This window comes from Camelus ferus, chromosome 6 (genome assembly GCF_009834535.1).
Source record: "Camelus ferus isolate YT-003-E chromosome 6, BCGSAC_Cfer_1.0, whole genome shotgun sequence".
Taxonomy (NCBI): Eukaryota; Metazoa; Chordata; class Mammalia; order Artiodactyla; family Camelidae; genus Camelus; species Camelus ferus.
In genome coordinates, this window is record NC_045701.1 from 3,385,199 (window position 1) to 3,407,844 (window position 22,646).

At 53.5% G+C, this 22,646-nt stretch overlaps 1 protein-coding gene across 5 annotated transcripts in view; it reads left to right on the plus strand.

Annotated features, from left to right (window-relative positions):
- The window catches only part of IGDCC4 (immunoglobulin superfamily DCC subclass member 4), a 36,170-nt gene extending 13,524 nt beyond the window's left edge, over positions 1 to 22,646 (plus strand). Inside the window, exons 4-20 of one of the 5 annotated variants that reach the window (XM_032480927.1) lie at positions 2,972 to 3,108; positions 4,384 to 4,524; positions 7,306 to 7,461; positions 8,241 to 8,654; positions 9,165 to 9,329; positions 9,878 to 10,015; positions 10,883 to 11,053; positions 12,053 to 12,292; positions 12,450 to 12,551; positions 14,147 to 14,330; positions 15,052 to 15,179; positions 16,101 to 16,271; positions 16,486 to 16,623; positions 17,399 to 17,504; positions 18,005 to 18,233; positions 18,995 to 19,156; positions 19,679 to 22,646. In XM_032480927.1, the coding sequence (XP_032336818.1) occupies positions 2,972 to 3,108; positions 4,384 to 4,524; positions 7,306 to 7,461; positions 8,241 to 8,654; positions 9,165 to 9,329; positions 9,878 to 10,015; positions 10,883 to 11,053; positions 12,053 to 12,292; positions 12,450 to 12,551; positions 14,147 to 14,330; positions 15,052 to 15,179; positions 16,101 to 16,271; positions 16,486 to 16,623; positions 17,399 to 17,504; positions 18,005 to 18,233; positions 18,995 to 19,156; positions 19,679 to 20,098 (3,202 nt within the window). In that variant the 3' untranslated portion in view covers positions 20,099 to 22,646. The other 4 variants (XM_032480929.1, XM_032480930.1, XM_032480931.1 and 1 more) reach the window with 4 other exon arrangements.

Genomic DNA, 22,646 nt, shown 5'->3' on the forward strand with positions numbered 1-22,646 from the left:
TACTCATCTCCCAGGGCCCATCGTGTCTGTCAACCTCATGTGACCCTCAGCTAGTGTCGCTTTTTTCCCTGGGTGGATCTCCGAACGGCTTAGGGTGGAGGCTCCTTGGGCCTCCAGAAATTCAGGGCAGCTGTCATTTCTTCTGCGTTTTTGAATCCCTGGGTCCAAGTGGCCATTTGAGGGGTAGGGGCAGCAGACTTGAGCTCAGGCTTAGAAAGAGAATGATCCCTTCCTTTTAGATAAAGGTTGCTTTTCATTCTCTAAGGAGCTATTTTGTTTTATGTGAAATTCGAATTCATTTTTAAATGATAAAATATACCAATTTAAAGCAGAGAAAAGTCACCTACTGGCTGAACACAAATATCTAATGTGAGTTCATATCACATTAATAGGGTTGGGGGTGTGAAGTAGGCAGGACAGGAATAATGAAACCCATTTCGCAGATGAGAAACCTGAGGCCCAGACACGTGATGTTATCTGCTAAAATCACATATGTTGAAACCAGTTCTCTTCACAGTGCCACAGCTGCTTCTCTATTCGAGCCAGGAGTTACAAAACAAATGCACAAGCGCACATGCTTTTTTTCCATTTAAATATTTTTTAAGTTTTATATTTCCACACTGATAAATATTCAGTATAACAAAACATTTTTAAAACACAACAAACAGGAGTCCACAGTAATCCTGCTCCCAGAGAAAACCTCCATGAATGACGTGAGCTTTGCCATCCTTGACTTTTTCTGCGCACATCCTAGCGTATCATTTATCTATTTTCCAAAAATAGAATTGCTTCATAAACATTGTTTTGTGATTCCTCCCCCCGCACCCCCACTAACCAATATATCTTGGCCATCCTTCCAAGGACAGAGCTTTTAAAAACACATTTTAACAGAACAGAAAAGATTTTTTTTTTTAGAAAAGATTTTAGATAAATATTGAAAGTGGTTCCGTCTCACTTCTGTTGGCTGTAGCAACTGCACCACTCATGAGAAAAGGTACCCACTCCTTCATTCATTCATTCCTTTGTTTGTTCCTCCAACATACATAATTAAGGCAGTGTTACTTGTCAAGGGAAATATTAGCTCATGGGTACAATTTCCCTGAAAAGACTGGGAAAATTTAGGATTAGGGAGTGTGGGCAGCTCCTGGTGGGAACCCTGCTGGTACACTCAGCTAAGTTTGACTGAGGCAGGAGGAAGGGTCTAAGAGGCAGAGAATATTAGATGGGGGAGACCTGGATGGGGATGGGGGCCTGGTTTCCCAGATGGGTCCTGCTTATCCTTTCCCATTGAGTTTTCCATGGCAGCAGGCTGGGTCCTGGCCCAGGATTTTCCCTCCAGCCACCCTGTGCCTCCTTGTCCCCTCTCCCCGGCTGGCCCCTGCAGCTCTTGGAGCTGAGGGTAAGATGCGGGGGCAGAGGTGAATGTGCCTGTGGGGTGAAGGAAGGAGTCATGCAGGTTCATTTTTTTTCTCCAAGTCTTTGGGCCACAGCAGATTTCCAGGCCCATGGCCAGAACTCTCTCCTCACACCCTCGAGCTAGCTCTCCTCTCCTGTGTTTAGATTTTCTCATAGCCCGCTTTCCCCACTAGCCAAGGGATCTTCACCAAGTGCACAGCTGCCCCATTCCCTCCCTGACCTCGGCCCAGCCTATTATCCAGAGGCCAGCACCGTTTGTTCTGGTGAGAAACTGAACTCTCACCCTCGAGCTGACCCTGCAGGGGTCCCAGCTAGAGGATTCGGGAGGACCCACTCCCCACCCCGGCTTCCCTGGACACTTCCCTACCTTGGATTGCATTGTCTCTCAAGCAGTGTCTCTGGGCCCTTCTAGCCCAAACCACTTTCCAGCTCTCTAACCAAAAGGGCAGAGAGTACCACCCTCATCCGTCCTGCCCCTCCATAGTCACGTACGTGTTGACAGGGGCTTGCTGAGGACCACGTCCCTTCCATTGGCACTCTCGGCCATCTAATGGCTGCTGAGACAGGCAGGTGGAAGGAACATGGGATTTGGCACCAGAAGACCTGGGTTCCAGTTTTAATTCTGCCCCAGCTGTGAGACCCTGGGAAAATACCCTACTCCCTCCAAGACTTAAGACCTCCAAGTTTTGTCACCAATAAAATGAAGTCTGTGATCCTCTCTATCTCTTGGGCTTGTTTCGGGGGTCAGATGAGATAGGGATTTTATCAGGGGAGAAGGGAGGTAATATAGGCAGGGGTAAACAAATTCAAACTATAAAGAAGTTTATATAATAAAACGTCTCCTACCGACAGCTCCCAGGCTCCCAGGTCCCCTCCCTAGAGACAACCACGATGACCAAGGACATTCGGTGCAAACATATAAGTGAACGCATCCCCTATACATGGTCCTGTACAGTACACATTTTGGAGATGGTCCTATATCAGCCCACATGGAGCTGCCTCCTTTTAACAGCTGCCTAGCATTCCATTGTATGAATGTATCCAAACAGATTTAGCTAATTCCCACCCTACAGATGGACTCTTGGATTGTTTCCAGTCTTTTGCTATTACAGACAGTGCTGGAGTGAGCATTGCTATTACAGACAGTGCTGTAGTGAGTATCATTTTCATACATTTTTGTGTACGTATATGAGAATATTCATGGCATGAAGTCCTCGAAGCGATGTTGCTGGGTCAAAAGGCACATGCAGGTTTGATTTTAAGATATCAAGAGCTTGCCCCTGAAAGAGGGTGTATCAGTTGGCATGGCCACCAACAAAACAGGACTTCCTTCCCCCAATCCCTCATCCACGAAGGGTGTTTTGAAACCTTTTGACCTTTGTTAATCTGATAGATGAAAATGGTATATTGTAGTTTCAATTTGTATTTCTTTTATTAGGAAGGAAGCTTGAAAGTGAGCTGCTGGAGGGGAGGTGGGCCCAGGACAGTTTGGGCACAGCCACCCTCCCTGCAGAGCTCCTGCCAACCTCACAGGTGCCCTCTGCCCCTTCCCAAGGCTCATCACGCTTCCCAACGGGGTCCTCCAGATCCTGGATGTTCAGGAGAGTGACGCCGGCTCCTACCGCTGCGTGGCCACCAACTCGGCCCACCAGAGCATCAGCCAGGAGGCCCTACTCCACGTGGCCCGCAGAGGTAAGGGGGCTGGATGGGCAGGGAAACCTGGGGGTTTCTGGAGTCCTGCCTTCATATAGGTGACAGGGAGTTGATGAAGCCCAGAGAAGGCAGTGCCACCCAGCAAGTCAGAGATAGAACTGGGGCAGGAACCCAAGACTCCTGGTCCAGGGCTCCCTTCCTACGGAGGCTCTGTGTGTTCCCTTTGGTTTGAATGACACTTGCGGGGCTTAAGAAGTGAGGCGTGTGAGGATGGGTGTGGTGCCCTGAAGCCCTAGTCCTCGCCCATCTGTGTGCCCCGAATGCTGTGGGCACTGGGGGATTCACTTGCTGGGCACTGGCTCCCTGTGGTCTGGGGCCCCTGTTTTCTGCATTTCTCTGAAAAGCTCTTGTCCCAGTGTGATGCAGTAGGAAGGGCATGGGCTTTGGGGTCAGAATGACCTGGCTTGAATCCTGGCTTCTCTACTCTCCATCTGTATGACCCTGGGCTCCTTATCAAATGTCCAGCTCAGGGAGGTGGTGAGGATAGCTGAGATAGGGTTGGGAAGTGCCTGGTGCCTAGTGGGTACTCACTGGATCTCACTTCAGGCCTCCCCCCAAGGGCCCCTCACTTGCCATGGCATCTCCCTGCACCCCCAACCCCTCCACACATCTCTTCCCATCCTGGACACCTCCCCTCCCACCCTGCTTCCCGGGCTTAGCTGGTGAGCTGCTCTCTCTCAGTCTGGTTTGCTCTCTCTCCAGCTCCCGGGGTCTCTGCCTCCACCTACTGGACAAGTCGGGTATTCAGCATATCAACCCAGGGACCCAGGGTCACGCTGAGAACTTGGCAGGGATTAGTCTTGGGGGGGCTGCCAACCTGGCAGAAACTCGAGCCCAACCTCTGCCTTTCCCACATGGGAACCGAAGCCCTCTGGAGAAGGGACTTTCCCAAAGTCACACAGCGCACTGATGGCAGCACTGGAACTAGAAACTATGACTGTTGACTGCAAGTCCGGACTCCAAGTCTACTCATGACCCTGCCAGTCCTCTGCCCGGAGGGTGGGTTTGATCTGACAGGAAGAATGGGGTGATGTGTCGGAGGCCAGGTTATTCCTTTCCTGGCTCCAAGAGCAAGAGCTCTGAGCTCCTGTCCCAGCTCTGCTGAGCAATGCAGCTGCATTCCCCATCTGTCAGATGGAACCCTGACTGCTCCCTGCCCCACCTGCCTCACCAGGTGACTGTGAGCATCAGGTGAGGTACTGCATGTGAAGATGCCTGATGGTAAGGCTGCCTGCTGGCCTGCCCTCTCTCCAGGGTCCCTGGCATCCACCGCAGGGCAGGACGTGGTCATTGTGGCAGCCCCGGAGAACACCACCGTGGTGTCTGGCCAGAGTGTGGTGATGGAGTGTGTGGCCTCGGCTGACCCCACCCCTTTCGTGTCCTGGGTCCGACAGGGTAAGTGGAGGGAGGGGACCTGAGGGCACGGGAGAGGGAGGGTGTGGCATCTCATGCATCCCCAAGTCAAAGAGCTGTAAGGGTGACTCTGCCACAGTCACCGACCTTTGATGTGGCAGAAACTCCTCTCCCAGGGCTGAGTGTGGGTGGGGGAACCTGGGCAAATTCAATCATCAATCCGTGTAGCAAGTTTCCTTTGTGAATGAAGCGCGCTAAGCCTGGCACTCACAAAATCACGCTTGAGACCTTACTGAAGATGGGCAGTGGGCTCGGTTCTCCACCTTACGTGTTTCCAGTCCTCACAATAGTGTGTGAGAGGAGCAGAAAGGTGCCAGCGAGTCGGGTGGAACTAGGACCCACTGCTGATCTGTTTAACTGCACAGCACCTCCTGGTCCACCCAGTGTGCTGCCACCTTTGTGTGCCTGGCTTCATGCTGGCACAGTGAATAAAATACCTGGATGAGAGTCGGCGGGGTGGGGTGCCGCACTGTGAACTCACAGTCTGTGTGAGCGAGATAAACACACACCCATGAAGAGAGGCTTGACAGCATCAGGCAGCAAGTGATGAGTGCCAAGTGGGACTGCATTACAGGAGATGCTATCGGGGTAACGAGAGTGCCGGGCCAAACATCGCCTTGCATGCAACTCACTCTCCTGCTGGAGCCTCCCGGAGCTCCTGGGAAGAGGGCAGGCGCCAGGGCTATTATTCCCAGGGGGCAGGCGAGGAAACTGAGGCTCGGAGAGGCAGGTGGAAAGCTAAAACCCAAACTTTTGAGCCTGCTCACTTTCCGGGACACTACTCCCTGCAGCCCTGCAGGGAGGAAAAGCTAGGATTATTTTTGTTTCCATTTGTCCATAAGACGTGACTTGTCCCGAGTTGACGGCAGAAGTAAGTCTTAAGCTCAGCTCTCTTTACCCTTCTTCCCTGGCTCAGTCTGTTACCCTACACTGCCTCCTTTTTGTAATTTTGTGTCTCACATTCAAGTGTATATAATGATGAATACAGAGAGTTTAAAGGAAAATAATAAACCAGCTATGTACCCCCACCGAGCTGATGAGAAAGAACAGCGCTGGTGTCTGCGCCTCTGTGACCTGCCCAGCCTCATTGGACCTGTGACACTTGCCTAGTTAAGGGGATCCTGGGGCCGGCAGGACCCTCGTACCATTACTGGGGTTGCCTGGAAGTTCTGTTATCAATGTTTCTGAAATCCTGACCAGGCATCAGGGTGACCTAGGGAGCATCTTAAAACTGCAGACTCCCTCCCTTCACGCCTCAGGAGTTATGACCCAGGATTCTTAATGCTTAACAAATGCCCTAGGTCCTTGCTACCAAAAGTTTGGTCTTCGGACCTACCTCCTGGGCATAGTTAGAAGTGTAGAATCTGAGGTGCCCTAGGCTTCTGCATCTTATTAACAAGGTCTCCTGTGATTCTGTGATTTGTGTGCATGGTAAGGATATATGCTATCCCAAGAGGGTCCTGACACCTCTGGCTCAGGGATCTCACTTAGAAAAACTCTGCTAATAGCATCCCTGGACAGAGACTGGGAAGAGAGAGTCTGGAAGAGGACTTCATTCCTGACCCTGGGCACTACTCCTTCCCTAGGAACTTACCCTACTAAGTCAGGGAAGGGGGCATGACATTTTTGTTTTGTTTTGATTTGGTTTCTTCTGATGGCAAAAGTTGTACGTATTCACTGTAGAAAACTAGGGAAAAGCAGAAACAGAAAACATCCCACCACTCAGAGATTAAAATTGTTAACATATGAGTGTATTTTCTTCCAGACTTCTTTCCTATGCATATGTACATTTTTGCCTCAAATTGAAAGCAGGCTGTATTTACAGTTCCAAGTCCTGTTTTCATTCAACAGTGTATCATAAGCATCTCCCCATCTTAAAAACTTTTTCAAAAAATAATTCTAATAACTGTGATATTCCATCATTCGGATTTAGCCATAATTTAATTAGCTAGTTCCTACTATTGACTTTTTCAGTCCTTCCCAGTTGTCCACTACTACGGTTAAGAATGCAGGGATCTGCCCTATTCACAGCTCCCCAGCGTGGGTGCCCACGCTGGAATCCCTGGCTTCAAGGTCAAGGTGGAGCCCCTGTCTAGCCCTATCAGCATTTACTTTTTCTTCAGTGTTGCAGCATACTGGTTTTAAAAACTTTCCCTGGTTGATAGGTGAAAATGAACATCTGTGTTTTGATGTGCATTTCTTTGATCATGTGAAGTTGCAGACTTTTTTGTTTCTTGCCCATTTGCATTTCTTCTCTGGATTTTCTGTTTATGTCCATGAGGCAAGGGGTTTTTAAATGGTTTTCATTTCACATCAAGATAAAAGTCTGGCGTGTATTCAAATGTTTGGTTCTGGTCAGACCTTTCCAGCCATATCTTATCATAGAACTGGCCTAATCCCATATGGGGGAGTGTATCCTTCTTGAGACAAAGGGATTTAATAATGATGGTAATAGTAACAACTGATGAGTGTCCTGAGCACCTATTATGTGCCTGCATGGTGCTTGGCAAACTCACAGACCTTACTCATTCCACCCTCAGAACAGCCAGCCCTTCCAGCTACAGACTACCTCCCCATTTTACAGACAGAGACACTAGGGCTTGGAGAATGTCATCGGAAAGTAGAGGAAATGAGATCCCAACCAGAGACCGTTGCGTTCTCTTAACTTGGGCGTAGAGGACCGCCGCCCTTCCACGAGGTCCGGAGAGTGGATGGAGAGGCAGCCCTTAGCTCCCCCCTCTAGCGCTCTCCCTCCTCCCGCAGATGGGAAGCCCATCTCCACGGATGTCATCGTTCTGGGCCGCACCAACCTACTAATCACCAGCGCGCAGCCCCGGCACTCTGGCGTCTACGTCTGCCGAGCGAACAAGCCCCGCACGCGCGACTTTGCCACCGCCGCTGCCGAGCTCCGCGTGCTGGGTGAGGGGAGGGAGGTGGGGGGGAGGACGGAGAGCAGATGTGGGGGAGATCGGATTGGGGAGGATTAGCTGGGGCCGAGGGAGGGAGGACTGGGGAGGGGGGAAATGGGCAAGTGGGTGTGTTAGAGGGACTGAAGGGAGATACTGGAGGATGAAAAGGGAGTAGGGTTACGGGGTCGAGCTCATGAGGAGGAGTACTTTGTGGTGCGGGAAAGGCTAGGTAATTAGAGGAGAGGAAGTGGTGGAAAGAGATCGGAGCGATGGAGTGAGGAGAGTTTAATCGGGGAGAGGAGAGGAGTGATTAGGAAACGGCTTGAGTGATTGAGGGGGTGTGGAGGGGTGTTCTGGGTGGGGTAATGGGGGAGGGGTGGGATTGAGGTTTTTGGGGGAGATGGAGTAGTCTTGGTGGAGAAAACTGGGGGACAGGGTTGCTCAGGGCTGGCTGAGGGATAAATCCGATAGGTGTAGGATACACGGAGGTAAGGGAGAAGGAAGCGTAAGTGCGGGAATGCGATGAGATCCTGGAAGAGCCAGGGTATTTAGGGGAGGCTGAGGAGGCCTGGGGAACAATTCGGGGAGAAGAGAATGGTCATTGTGGGGCTGGGGCAGGAAGAGAGCTATGGCTGCGCTGCTTAGAGTGTTTTGGCGGGGACGGGTGAATCAGGGAGAGGTTAGAGTGAGTGGAGGGGATGTGGGAGTCGTCAGGTATTTGGGGGCGGGGGCAGGGCCCGGGCCCCTGGTGGCCGAGCGCGCAGTTAGCGTCCCCCTCCCCGCCCGCAGCCGCCCCTGCCATCTCGCAGGCGCCCGAGGCGCTGTCACGGACGCGGGCGAGCACCGCGCGCTTCGTGTGCCGCGCGTCCGGGGAGCCGAGGCCCGCGCTGCGCTGGCTGCACAACGGGGCGCCGCTGCGGCCCAACGGGCGCGTCAAGGTGCAGGGCGGCGGCGGCAGCCTGGTCATCACACAGATCGGCCTGCAGGACGCCGGCTACTACCAGTGCGTGGCCGAGAACAGCGCAGGCACCGCGTGCGCCACCGCGCCACTGGCAGTCGTGGTGCGAGAGGGGCTGCCCAGCGCCCCCACGCGGGTCACCGCCACGCCGCTGAGCAGCTCCTCAGTGCTGGTGGCCTGGGAGCGGCCAGAGCTGCACAGCGAGCAGATCATTGGCTTCTCCCTCCACTACCAGAAGGCACGAGGTACGTCTTCCGGGGGACCAACACGCCCCAGCAAAGGCCTACGCAGGGGCGCGTGATGAGGAGGCGCGGGAAGCACAGATTGGATGACTGAGGGGCTGCCTGGTGGGTATCTCTGGGGATTGGATGGGGTGGGGTGGGAGCCCACAGGAGAGATCTGTGCAGATATGGGTCAGTGCATTTACCCCTTGGCCACAGTTTGTTATGCGAGAGGTGAGAGGGAATGCTTCTCCTCCCAGGGAAGGTGCCTTCGCATTCCTGGAACCATTTCATTAACTGCAGGAAAAGTCACTTCAGTTAGAAGCCAGAAAGAACCAGTGGAGGAGTTAATACACCAAGACTAGAAGTCAGGAGAGTATATACTCCGCAACTCAGATTATCTGGGATGACTTAGCTATAAGTAAGGCTATTCCGGAGACTGGGACAATATGAAGGATCCTTCGACAGCCTCCAGCTGACAGGTCCATGGGATGGCCCAGTGACAGTCTCTTTGTCCCTTATGTCCCCACTCAGGCATGGACAATGTGGAATATCAGTTTGCAGTGAACAATGACACCACTGAGCTGCAGGTTCGGGACCTGGAACCCAACACAGACTACGAGTTCTATGTAGTGGCCTACTCGCAGCTGGGGGCCAGCCGCACCTCCACCCCAGCGCTGGTCCACACTCTGGATGATGGTAGGGCCTCTGCACCTGCAGTGGGCACCTTGGGGCCCAGTGAATTCCCTGGGGGTGGTAGCTCAGCTTCTCTTTACTGGCGTACACCAAGGCACTTTTATCTGCTTGGTGTCATCTTTTGTGCCCTGTAAGGGGGTAGGCAAGGGTTCTTCTCCGATTTACAATTGGGGAAACTGAGGCCCAGAAATTGAGTGACTTGCCCAAGGTCAGTAGTACAGCTGGGACTTGAACCCAGGTCTCATGATTACCTATATCACATGGCCCTTCTTCCCTATACCCACGTACCATCATCCAGTCAGGCAGGAGCCAGTGACAACCCAGTGGATGCAGAAGCTTGTGCCCACAACCGTTTTCTGGCTTTGGGGTGGGAAGGATGTCCCCTCAACTCCAGCTTGTGGCTCCCCTGAGAGGCTCCCTTTCCTCCCTCAGATCCTGGTCCTGAGCCTCCTTCTGACTTGCTGTGTGACCTGGGCAAGTCTCTGACCGCTCCTGGGCCTCACCTTCCACGTCGGTGGAGCAGAGCTCATGCTGATGTTCTTCTGTCTCAGTCCCCAGTGCAGCGCCCCAGCTCTCCCTGTCCAGCCCCAACCCCTCGGACATCAGGGTGGCGTGGCTGCCCCTGCCTCCCAGCCTGAGCAATGGGCAGGTGGTGAAGTACAAGATAGAGTACGGTTTGGGAAAGGAAGGTGAGTGGGGACGAGGTGCGGGCTCCACCTGGCTGGGAATCACTGATGCGAAGGGTTGGTCAGAGCAGCTGGGCACCTGAGCAGAGCAGTGGAAAGTCCGAGGAAAGTAGGGAGAGCAGAAAGAGGGCAAGGTGAACCTGGAAAAGGGGAGTGTGGCCGAGGGGGAGGGAGGGCAGGAGTGAAAGAGAAGGCTAAGAGGGCTAGCTCAAGACAGGAGGAGGCCTGGGGTCTAGCCCCATCTCCTCTACAGCTGCAGTGGGTAATCCTGTCAGTCCCTGCCTCAGTTTCCTTATCTGTGAAGTCAGGCAGGTAGCCCAGGTAATCCCTGGGGTCCTTTCCAGCTGAAAAAGCAGATGAGGGATAGGGAGGTGGAGGGTGTGCTTGTGGGACTGGGGGAAATGAGGCATTGGTTGGGCGGGTGTTAGGGCAGGTGTCGGGAGTCTAGGGGTGGGGGTGTGAAAGGGATGCAGAATCAGAAGGCAAGAGGCTGGGGGCCAGAGGGAGGGTGGGGAGGGAAGGAAGGGTGAGAAAGCATCCTTGGGTGGTCCTCAGGGCTCTGGAAGGTAGGCGGTGCTTGATGGTCTTCACAGCCAACCCCTTGTGCCTGCGCCCTGGTGTGTGTGTGGTGGTGGGGGGTCATTGACAGCTCCGGGGGACGTGGGGAGTGCCTGCTGTGATTCTCCCCACCTGAGCCAGCCCTGGAGCCGGGGAGTCCATCCTGGCACTGAGGGGTCGGCGCTGAGAAAGCCTCAGATTCCGATGGGCCCTGAGGACTCAGGATCTGAGGTGGAAGGGTCGGTGGAGAGGTGTTTAGGAGTCGTGGTCCTTAGGTGGCCACCCAGCAGCCAGTCTTTTCTATCCCGGCAGATCAGATTTTCTCCACCGAGGTGCCGGGGAACGAGACACAGTTTACACTGAACTCACTTCAGCCCAACAAGGTGTATCGAGTGCGGATTTCGGCTGGCACGGGGGCCGGCTATGGGGCCCCCTCCCAGTGGATGCAGCACAGGACGCCGAGTATGCATAACCAGAGCCACGGTACGGGGTCAGAGGGGACAGGGGGCCGGGGGGGGGGCGATGTGCGTGACTGTATGGGTGTCAGTGTGCGCTTGGCACCCAAACCCAATCGCTCCCTCCATCAGAGACCTTCCCTGGCTCCCCCTGCTTGATGGGCAGGGGAGGATGGGGGTAAAGTGGCAAAGAGCTGGCCTTTGCAGACACCCCTGGGCTCATGTGTCCCTTCCGTCTCCTGTGAGACCTTGGACAAACCATTCACAACTCTAAGTCTTCATTTACTGTCAGGCGTGGGCGTGAGGATTAATGAATGTATTGTAGACAGAGTGTTTAGTACAGTCAGAACTTGCTAAATAGTAACTGCTTCCAAGATTGCGATTGTTGTGGGTTGGGTTGAGAGGGATTAAATGCAGCCAGACCCATAGCATGTACTATCTGTGTGACCTTGAACAAGTTACTTAACTTCTCTGAGCCTCAGTTTTCTTAAATAGGGGTAATAGTATTTCATTATTTTACAGGGCTGTAAGAGTCAAGTTACAATACATGGTACAAAGTGCTTAGAATAGCATCGGAGCTGTAGTAAGCCACCCCTCTCTTAGGCTCCAAGTTGGGCTCCCCACTTCAATGGCTCCATCCCTCCTTCCCAGCTTCAGCAAATCCTATGATCCCCTTCCAAACCAGTATCTATTTAGTTGTTCCTTCAGAAGAATTCTAGAGCCCTACTCTGTGTCAGCCCTGCCCCAGAGGTGCTCCTTGCTAACCTCCTTGCAAATGCCCCGGAGACATTCCTGCATTCCCAGCACTCTGGGCTGGTGGAATAGTGAGTTCTCCTCCAGACTGAACCTGGCACTTAGGCTGCTGGCTGAGTGGCGATGCTTTGGGAGAAGGCTGACAAGGCTCTCACTCTATGCTGTCTTCCTGCTTTTTGCTTCCTCCTGCCTCTTCCCCCTCTCCCATCCCTGGCCTCTCCTCCTCTCTCCCCATTCTCATACCCCTCCTCCCCTCCTGCTCCTCTGCCTCCAGTCCCTTTTGCCCCTGCAGAGCTGAAGGTACGGGCAAGGATGGAGTCCCTGGTCGTGTCGTGGCAGCCACCCCCTCACCCCGCCCAGATCTCTGGCTACAAGCTATACTGGCGGGAGGTGGGGACAGAGGAGGAGGAGGCCGATGGTGAGAGCCCTCCAGGGGGCCGCGGAGACCAGGCTTGGGATGTGGGGCCTGTCCGGCTCAAGAAGAAAGTGAAACAGTATGAGCTGACCCAGCTAGGTGAGGAGGGCCGGTGGGGTAGGGAATGAGATGGACATAGCTTTAGTCGGGGACTGGACAAGCTGGGCCGGTGGTTGGAGATGGACTCTCTCTGGGGATGAGAGAATGACCTCAGAGGCTCCTCTAGCCAGTGAGTGACCCGCATGACCTTCTCCAGTCCCTGGCCGGCTGTACGAGGTGAAGCTGGTGGCATTCAACAAACATGAGGACGGCTATGCGGCAGTGTGGAAGGGCAAGACAGAGAAGGCTCCCACGCCAGGTGAGGGTGCTGGGGAAGCGGGGAGGAGGGCTCTGCCGAGGGGTCTGTGCGTGGCCGCCTTCCCCTTTCCTCTGGGCCAGCCCTGGTGGGCAGGCCATCTGGAAGCTTCAGCCTCTGGCTACAAACTGTACTCACCAGGCAACCCCCACCTCCCTCTCCCTCCTCCCTGCCCCCAGCCACTCTGCTAGGCTCTTCCAGGTCCAGACAGCCTCTGTCGCAGAAAAGCTCCTGTTTGTGCCTCTTTTAGGTCTGCTAGAGTTTTCATTATCCATGAGCTGGGCTACTTTGGAAAGTTTGAACAGAGAGAAACCCCGTGGTTCATCAGTGACTTCTGATCCCAAGTTTGATCTTTAAACAGTTTTTATTTACAGTGCATCCACCCACATCACACTGTCCATCAGATTATCCCTCTGCTCTAGGCAGGGAGGGGAATGTGGCCCACCAGGAAACTGAGGCTCAGGGTCTTAGTTTGGGCTGCTCTGACAAAACACCACAGATGGGGTGACTTAAACAACCAGCATTTATTTCTCACAGTTCTGGAGGCTGAGAAGTCTGGGATCAAGGCGCTGGCAGAGTCAGTGTCTGGTGAGGACCAGCTTCCTGGTTCATGGGCCATAGGCCATCTTCTCACTGGGTCCTCACATGGCCGAGAGGGCTGGAGAGTTCTCAGCAGTCTCCTTTTATAAGGGGCACTGTTATGGGCTGCAAATCTGTGTCCCCCCAGAATTCATGTGTTGAAACCCTACCTGCCAATGTGATATATTAAGAGATAATCAGGATTGGATGATGTCATGAGGGTGGAGCCCTCATGAATGGGATTAGCTCCCTGGTAAGAGTCACAAGAGAGCTTGCTTCACCTTTCTGCTCTGAAGATGCAATGAGAAGTTGGCAGTCTGTAACCCAGAAGAGGGCCTTCACCAGAACTTGACCATGCTGGCACCTTGATCTCAGAGTCCGGCCTCCAGAACTGTGAGAAATAAATTGCTGTTCTTTCTAAGCCATCCAGTCTATGGGTCTTTGTTGTAGTAGCTGGAACAGGCTAAGACAGGCACTGATCTGATGCATGAAGGCCCCACCATATGTTCAGATATCCGATATATGAGCTTTGGGGGACACAAACATTTAGGCCATAACACTTTTCTACACACTTCACAAATATTTACCTAACTTAATCCTCAGTAACAACCGCATGAGGTATAGGCACTATTATCAGCCCCACTGACAGAATAGGGAATGGAGGCACAGAAAGGTTAATTAACTTCTCCACAGTCACACAGTAAGTGGGAGAGTTGGAATTTGAACCCAGAGCAGCTTGGCTCCCAAATCCGTGCTCATAATTACCATGGTTTGCTGTCTCACTCTGTTACAGTCTTACAGACTAGTGTTCCACAGTCTGCTGTCTGTATGACCTTGGCAAAAATCACTTAAATTCTCAGCGCCCTCAGTTTCCTCATCTGTAAAATGGGAATGATGCCACCCAATTCACAGGATCAAAAGAGAAAGGGTAAAAGAAACTTGGGAACCGCAAACCACTGTACCTGCTTAGGGATGAGCATCCTCCCTCCCTTCCCCACGCTCTAATATTCACCCTCCAGACCTGCCCATCCAGAGGGGGCCACCCTTGCCCCCGGCCCACGTCCATGCGGAATCAAACAGCTCCACGTCCATTTGGCTTCGGTGGAAAAAGCCAGACTTCACCACGGTCAAGATTGTCAACTACACTGTGCGCTTCAGCCCCTGGGGGCTCAGGAATGCCTCCCTGGTCACCTATTACACCAGGTGGGAGGAGGGACTAATGCTGTGAAGAGGGAGGAATAGCAGACGATGGGGAAGAAGGTGGCAGGGGGTGATGAGGAGAGGGTCCTGGGTGTTTAGGGACATTTCATGACTCACGTGTTCAACTAGGGGCACGTTGAGGGTCTGATGACCTGATGGTGACAGGTGGAAAGGGGGAGTCTGTCCAATCCCATCCCCTCACAGGAGAGCCTTATACTCGACCCTAGGAAATGTGAGGCAGCACAGACCTATTTCCTCAACCTCAGAAGACGGAGAAAAGCTGTCCAGCTGCTGTCCTGAGAGGCCCCCAGTTGGATGGGGAGACAAAGACCCTGACCTGGGGAGCTGTTAGGTTGGCAGAGGAAACAGCATAAAAAAGCAATGGATATATACAGTTGCAGCTAAAGTAAAATTAAGTCAGGGAAAAAATGCATCAGAGGTAGTTCCCTGGGTGGGAAATGACATGGATTAATCCAGGAATATTTCTCGGAAGAGCAGGCCTGGCTCGGAGCTTGGACATGGCGCCTGATATCCTGGGAACAGCGTACATCCAGGCCTCTCTGCAGGTCCTCTGGATGCTGTTAGTGGCCCCAATGCCAGGGAGCAGATTTGCTGCCCAGTGTAGGGGCTGGGGTGGGTCTGGGGTAGGAGAGTAGATTTGGAGGGACCTGCCCTGCTAGAAGGGTGTCCCTGAGAGTACTTGTCATGTTTCTTGCCTCGGCAGTTCTGGAGAAGACATTCTCATCGGCGGGCTGAAGCCATTCACCAAATACGAGTTTGCAGTTCAGTCCCACGGCGTGGACATGGATGGGCCTTTTGGCTCTGTGGTGGAGCGCTCCACCCTGCCTGACCGTGAGTGGCCCTCGGCCCTCTGGCCACCAGTCCATCTTTCACCGAACTCCTACTTGCCCCAGCAGCCCTCTTCTGAAACGCCCCCGAGAACCCCATAAGTGTCTGTCATTTGATTTGCATTTATGTAGGCCAGTCTTATGCTGGTCCTAACCATTTACTCCTAGACCTAATAACTTAAGATCTAAAGGAGGGTTCTGGCAGCCCATGATGATGTGGCTCTGAGATGCCTTAGAGCCCTGGGTCCCCATCCTGCCCTTGGTTGGGCCTCAAAAACCTGAACCCCCAAATCTCTGTCCCCTCCTAACTCCCCAGTCACCTTATGTCCTTGCTTCTCATCCTTCCGCATTCACCCCTGCCCCACGGGGATCAACTTCTCTAAAAACAAAACACAAAGTCTTCCAAGGTGGTACTTCTCACATTAGGGTTCCCGGGACCATGGAGGACCTGTGCCAGGGGCAGGCGTAGACAGAGGCTACACAGGGCATCAACCAACTTTATTTGAAGATTTGGGGTGGCAAGGGGAGTCAGGAACCTTAAATGACAAATAATTTCAAATACTTTTTATATTAAACTTTACCATCGAATAGATGGCAAACTTAGTGTGAGAGTTTAAAGTAAAATGTAAGCTTTCCAAAACCTTTTGAGCTCTACCCCAAGGGCCCTTAGAGTATCAGACAGTGTCTTCAATCCTTGGAGATATTTGGGTGTGGAAGCTGGCAGGAGCTCTGCTTCTGAGAGGGAAGAAGGGTGGTGAATTGTTTTCCAGGAGTTCCCCAATGAGAGGCCAGACCTCACTTTGCTTTGTGGTTTGTTCCAGTACAGGAGGAAGGAGGGAGGCCATGCCCTCACGCCCTGGCTCCCAGCTGCCCCCCCGAGCTCTCAGTGACCCTGCCTCTCCCCATCTCCTTCCCTGTACCCCAGGGCCCTCGACGCCCCCATCCGACCTGCGTCTGAGCCCCCTGACACCGTCCACCGTTCGGCTGCACTGGTGCCCCCCAACGGAGCCCAACGGCGAGATCGTGGAGTATCTGATTCTCTACAGCAGCAACCACACCCAGCCCGAGCACCAGTGGACCCTGCTCACCACAGAGGGTGAGGGCTCCCACCCCAGGGCATCTGAGCAAGAGCTTCCCCACCCTCTCCCCACTTACCAGCCTCCCCAGTGGCTGGGTTTGTTTGGAGCAGGCAGAAGCCACTGCCTGAGTGGGAGAAGCAGATTTCCTCAGTGCTGCTTCCCAGCGCATCCCTGCCTCACACCCCGACCCAGTTCACCAACTCTGCTCTCCCTGCCTCCCTCTGCCCCCAGGGAACATCTTCAGTGCTGAGGTACACGGCCTCGAGAGCGACACTAGGTACTTCTTCAAGATGGGGGCACGCACAGAGGTGGGGCCCGGGCCCTTCTCTGGCCTGCAGGATGTGATCACTCTCCAGGAAAAGCTCTCAGGTAAGAGGCAGGAGGGAGGAAGGAGTAGGGTCCATCCTGGGGCAGCTCAAGGTCTCCAGAGGCTTCTGGAGTTGACTTCTAACCCTAAAGTCATCTCTTCCAAAGCCTTGCCTCAGGGCACGACTACACTTTCACTGTTTTGGACAGCTGCCCTCCTACTTAGGTGTGGAAAGGACAAATGTGAAGAGGCAATGAGTGTGGTCCGGCAATGGTTCAGTAGTGAGGTCAGATTTGTGGGAGACTGGCTTGGTTTCTTTGGGAGATTGCTTTGATTGGAAGACTGGCTTGGACTGGTGATGAGCTTTATGTGGTGGAGGTGTTGGGCAGTGGGACTGGCTTTGTAATTTGCAGGACCTAGTGTGAAATGAAAATGTGGCATCTCCTTATTTAATGAGGAAGAATTTCAAGATAGTGACGGCAGAGCATAAACCCAAGCGCGGAGCCCTTCTAAGCGTGGGCCCTGGGTTACTGGACATGTTGCACACCTGTGAAACCAGCCCTGCTGGGCAAGCAGGAAGTGTGTTTCCCTGAAAGGCCAGGTTGCTGGGGAGGAAACACAAATTCTGGATGTCCATGGCAGGCTCAGTTGGAGAGAGAGGTTGTGGTGGTCCCTCTGAGTCTGTGGGGCCCTCCTGTCCTTGCATCAGATTTCATGTGTCCAGAGGGTGAGACTCAGGCTGGTGGTCTCCGGAGAAAGCCACAGGAAGTCCTGGTCTATGAACCCTGGGTCTTCTCCTGTCCTGATCTGTTCTGCTCCCTCCCTCTCTCCCACCAGACTCTCTGGACGTGCACTCAGTCACGGGCATCATCGTGGGTGTCTGCCTGGGCCTCCTCTGCCTCCTGGCCTGCATGTGTGCTGGCCTGCGCCGCAGCCCCCACAGGTGGGTGATGGAACCAGTCTGACTGCAGACAGGAGGGATTTCCAGAAGGGCTGCAGAGATGAGAGAGCAGGAAAGTGGCCATGACTTATGCTAGGCACTGCCAGGAGCCCATTAAAGTTGACTGGGATGAAGGGGACTGGGGGATGGAAGGCGATGTCCTCATGACAGTGGGGGGTGGGTTTAGGGAAGCCCCCGGCCTATCCCCTCAGCAAGGGCAGACACAGAGCTGCTTCTCTCCCACTTCCTTGGTAGCTGCCGGCGTCTTGGAAAGAGGGACCGCAAATCTCCAGATGCCTGGAGCCAAGAAAGCAAGGAAGGATCCCCTCTGCAGTGTCCCAGATGTTTTGAACAATCTGAGTTTCTTATTCATTGCACAGACTAGGAAACCAAGTCCCAGAGAAGGGCAGGAACTTGCCCAGGGACATAAGCTGGACTAGATCCCAGTCCCACCCCGACCCCACTCTTTGACCACTGTGCCTATTCCCCATCTTCCCTTCCAGGGAAGCCCTCCCGGGCCTGTCCTCTACGGCCACTTCTGGGAACCCCGCGTTGTACTCCCGAGCCCGCCTCGGCCCCCCCAGCCCCCCGGCTGCCCATGAACTGGAGTCCCTTGTGCACCCCCGTCCCCAGGACTGGTCCCCACCTCCCTCAGATATCGAGGACAGGGCTGAAGTGCACAGCCTTATGGGCGGTGGTGGTCCTGACTGCCGGGGTCACTCCAAGAGAAAGGTGAGCCTGGAGCCTGGGTAGGTCCGAGCCCCACGCCGCTCATTCCTGAATGGGACACCAGGGGGCGCAAGAGCACAATGTGTGACCCTGTGAGAGACGGGCCCCCCCACCCCACCCCGCCCCTCCCCTCCGCCTTCCTGGGCCAGCTGCAGAAGAAAAGACACTCACTCCCTCCTCCTTGAAAGGGTTGGCAGGGCAGGGGAGCAGATGGGCCTCCATCGCCGGCAGAATAGGTCAGCCTGGCTCTCAGGAGGAGGGGAGGGCCCCCCACGGGCTGTTTGCGGGTGACTGAGGGTGGCCAGAATACCCAGCTCCCTCCTTATCCTGGAAGCTGGGGAGACCCCTAAGACCCAGCTCACCCCAGTATGGGGAAACGAAGCTGGTCAGTTTGGCTTTGGCCATGTGGGCCCAGGATCCTGATAAAGTGGGCCCACACAAGGCAAGTCCCCCCGCTGTTGGCCGTGGTGGCTCATCCCAATCTCTCTGACCAGCCAGCTCGAACCCCTGAGTCCTTCCTCCCCATTTCCCTGCCTCTGTGCTGAAGGAGACCCTGCCTGCCTCAGGAGCCTCTGGGCTTTTCTGCAGGACTTCTCCATCCTCAAACTCACCCCTAAGCTCTCAGCCCACTCTGTGCTCGTCCCCACAGCCTTGGGGAGGGAGGTAGTAAGCGGGGGCAAGAGTCTGTGGAGGGGGATCCATCCACTTCCCCGTCTTAAGCTTCCCAGCCCACCCTCAGTGCTCCCGCTTCTTTCCCTGTGCAGATCTCCTGGACTCAGCCAGGTGGGCCAAGCTGGGCAGGTTCCTGGGCAGGCTGTGAGCTCCCCCAGGCAGGCCCCATGCCGGCTCTGACCCGGGCCCTGCTGCCCCCTGCTGGAACCGGGCAGACGCTGTTGCTGCAGGCTCTGGTGTACGATGCCATAAAGGTCAGTGTCCTGGGAGGAGGGGGGAGGAAAGAAGAGAAGGGTCCCCGTGCTTATGAAGAGCCAGTAGTGAATCCTCTGGAGACCGTGGTGGTAGCCTCCCTGGGGATAGAAGTCTAGCCTAGAGACCCCTGGAACTTCGGAAGGTGAGTGGGTGGAGGGCAGGCCAGGTTGTGAGAATCTGTGTTTCTCTGGGTTAGGGACAGTCCCTCCCCTGCCTAGTGGGCTGCAGCAGAATTACCATGGGTCTGACGGTGGGCCTGGCCTGAGTGCACTCAGCCCTTCCTGCTGGTCACTGAGGCCCTGACTGTGTCTTGTGCTTCTGGAACTCCTGGGCAAGGGCCAGTGTGTCACATTTCCCTGCCTCCCCATGGACCTGATCATCGTCTCTGTGGGACATTCACCTTTACCAACTTCCATGTAACATACAATGGACTCTGAACATACTTCTCCTCACCAAGTATGATGGTCATTCTTCTGATGGTCACTCTCAGCAATGGTCTTTGTGTTCTCTGCTCTGACCAGGGCAACGGGAGGAAGAAGCCGCCCCCAGCCTGTAGGAACCAGGTGGAGGCTGAAGTCATTGTCCACTCTGACTTTAGTGCATCCAGAGGGAACCCTGACCTCCACCTCCAAGACCTGGACCCTGAGGATGCCCTGCCTTCAGAGGCTCCTGACCTCACTTCGGATGTTGTGGATCTAGAGCAAGGGGCAGACTGGCCGGACAGGGAGCTGGGAGGGTGTGAACAGGTGACCCCTGGGCCAGACAGACTTACCTGCCTGCCAGAGGCAGCCAGTGCTTCTTGCCCCTACCCGGACCTCCCGCCCAGTGAGGCTCTGGAGGAGGCCCCTGGGAACAGCTGCCAGCCAAAGTCTCCCTGCCCTCCAGGAGACAGCCCAGGCCTGCCCAGAGCCCCAGTCTCCTCCTCTGCTGAGCTCCCCTAGAGGGCACAGTTTGGGACAGGCTCGTGTAGATCGTGGGACATGACATGTGTGGCCACGCACGTACACATGTGCACCTTCAGGTACTGAACATCATCAAGCCATTGGGAGCCCCCTAGGGTGCTTTGGCTCAGGGGAGAGGAAGAAATGGGTTATTCACTCCCCCTATACACTGTGACACATGTGATATGTGAGACACATGTGAAGCACAGCTATACGTGATGTACACGTGTGTGAAACATGTGTGTGCTGGTTGGTGAGTTGGGAAACCCTGGCCCAGGCAGTGGTCACTACAGCCTGACTGATCTTCCAGGTCAGGACAGTGCCCCAGCGTGGTCCATCCCCAGCCCTGTGGGCTCCCACCTCCGTCACCCAGCCTTTTTATTACACACTCTGAGAGTGTCTCCAGTGCCCTGTCTGACAGAGACAGCCCCGGCCCACTTCCCTGTCTCACGGGGCTGAGTGCAAGTAGGCTCTGAATGCCTCACATCTTAATTGCATCACCCCCCATCTCCCATGTCCCCACTGCCGGCATTGAGAGGGTGACGCTGGCCCCCCCTCAGAGCAACTCTGCATCTAATTTTGTAATCGGGGAAGTGCCTGGTTTGGAAAATCTGCTTTCTCTTGCTCTCCCCTCCTTCCCCCTTCCCCCTGCCCTCCTCTAGTGTCCATCTCCCAGTCCACCTGCCCTCCCCGTCCTCCCACCCATCTCTTCCTAATTCTCTCAGCTTTCCTCTCTGTGGTTTCCCTGTCTGTCTGTCACACCTCTCTCAGACTGTGTCATGTGGTTCTCCTGCCTGGGGTTCAATCTCTGCATCCTTCCCTAACAACATGACTACCTCATGTCTGCTTCGAGGCCATAGTGCAACTCTTGTGTCCACCATCCACTTCAGCCATCATCCTCCTGCCCCCTCCTCTCTGTACCTCCAAAGGCCCCCTCCCCAGGCAGACTGCACCTCCCCCCAGCCCAGTGCAGGCTTGGAGAAGACCTTCCAGCTTCCCTTGCATCTTTCTCCCTGGGACTGAGACAGGAGGGTTCTCCTTGGAGGGGATGAATGTAAGTCACACAAGGATGTATCTTAGACCAGGAAAGGGGAACGTGACCCAGAGGCTCAGGATAAAATTACTCCGTCCCCTCTAGGCAGGAAGGCAAGTTTGCTGGATGGAGGCGGTTTGGGGCCTTCCTTCCCAGCTAAAGCTAGAAGGGTGGTAGGGGAGAGGAAATCAGGAGCTCTGAAACCCCGCCGCTTCCCACTCTGTGCATCTTGAACATGAGCTGATTGGGTTGGGGTGAGAGCGTCCTCTCCTCCTCTGGGGTGCTGGAAGAGAGGTCTTTGCCCAGGACAGGGGTGAGGGGCTCATTTCATTTCGTTTTGTCTTTAAATGCAATCCTGAAGTCATTATCTTTTGGCTGCCACACAGGGACAAGCTTGACTTCTCTTTCCTGTGGAGAGGAAACAGTGTCATTTATTTGATTTTGCGCCTCAGCCTCTCATAGGAGCACAGAGTACGCGGTCGCGGTCTTTTCTCCTTGAATGCATCCTTTTTTTTTTACTGATCAGCACATCAAGGGTTAACTCTGGCTTCTGGGCCAAATTAGAAATAACCAGTCTATCTTTCCCCCCCCTTTTTTTTTTAATGGTGAAATGTCTCTCAGCGGAGTTGCAGCTTCCTCAGACCCTTTCAGCATCTGTGTTTATTACACTCGGGTGTCACTCACGTTTGACATCCGCACCTACAGTTCCTCCCCCTCCCCCTCCTTCAGCCAGCCTATGATAACACTAAAGATTATTAATGTTGGTTTTGTATCTCGTTAAGGACAGAATTGTCACTTGTACTATTTCTGTAGCATTCAGCGTTGCTGTGGCTAACATCATTGTGTATGTTTCATCATTGCTCTGAAGGTCAAAAGCCTCATTTTATTTTGCTGGTTTATTTTCCTTTAGGAAAAAAAAAAAAACTGCCCTGAATTAAATGGCTGTTTTAACAGTAGGCTCTTAGCATTACACCACATAGTCATTTTTCATGTTCTTGTTTAACAGGCACTGAGGTTCTGGTTTAAATTAAATAGCTGCAAATGAGACAATTTATAACCCATTAGGTTGGGTGGAAAATTGTTTCTCAAAAGCAAATAAGTAATAAATCTGGTATCTGCCTATAACTCACAGTTGATAAGAAAGTGGCCATTACTCACTAGCATTATATATGATTTGGGCTCTGGGTAATTTGGAAGTGTTAGGTTTGTGTCTTTGTAGCAGTATTTTTATTAGAAAAGAGTCTATTGGCCTTTTACAGGGTATTAATCCCTTTGTCACCTACCATTGATGCCTTACAGTTTTTGAGTTCTCATTTAAAAACCTTTTTCTTGATGCATGACAAGTGTAATCGGTACCTGCTCATTTATTTGTCTATATTTAGTTTTGCTGTATTATTTAATTATTTTCCCAGCATTTTTATTTTCTCCTTACAAGTATGATATTCTTTAGTGTTAAGCCAAGGCGTTGATCATGTATCTGTCCTGATAATCAATTAATAAACTATTTTCCAAAAA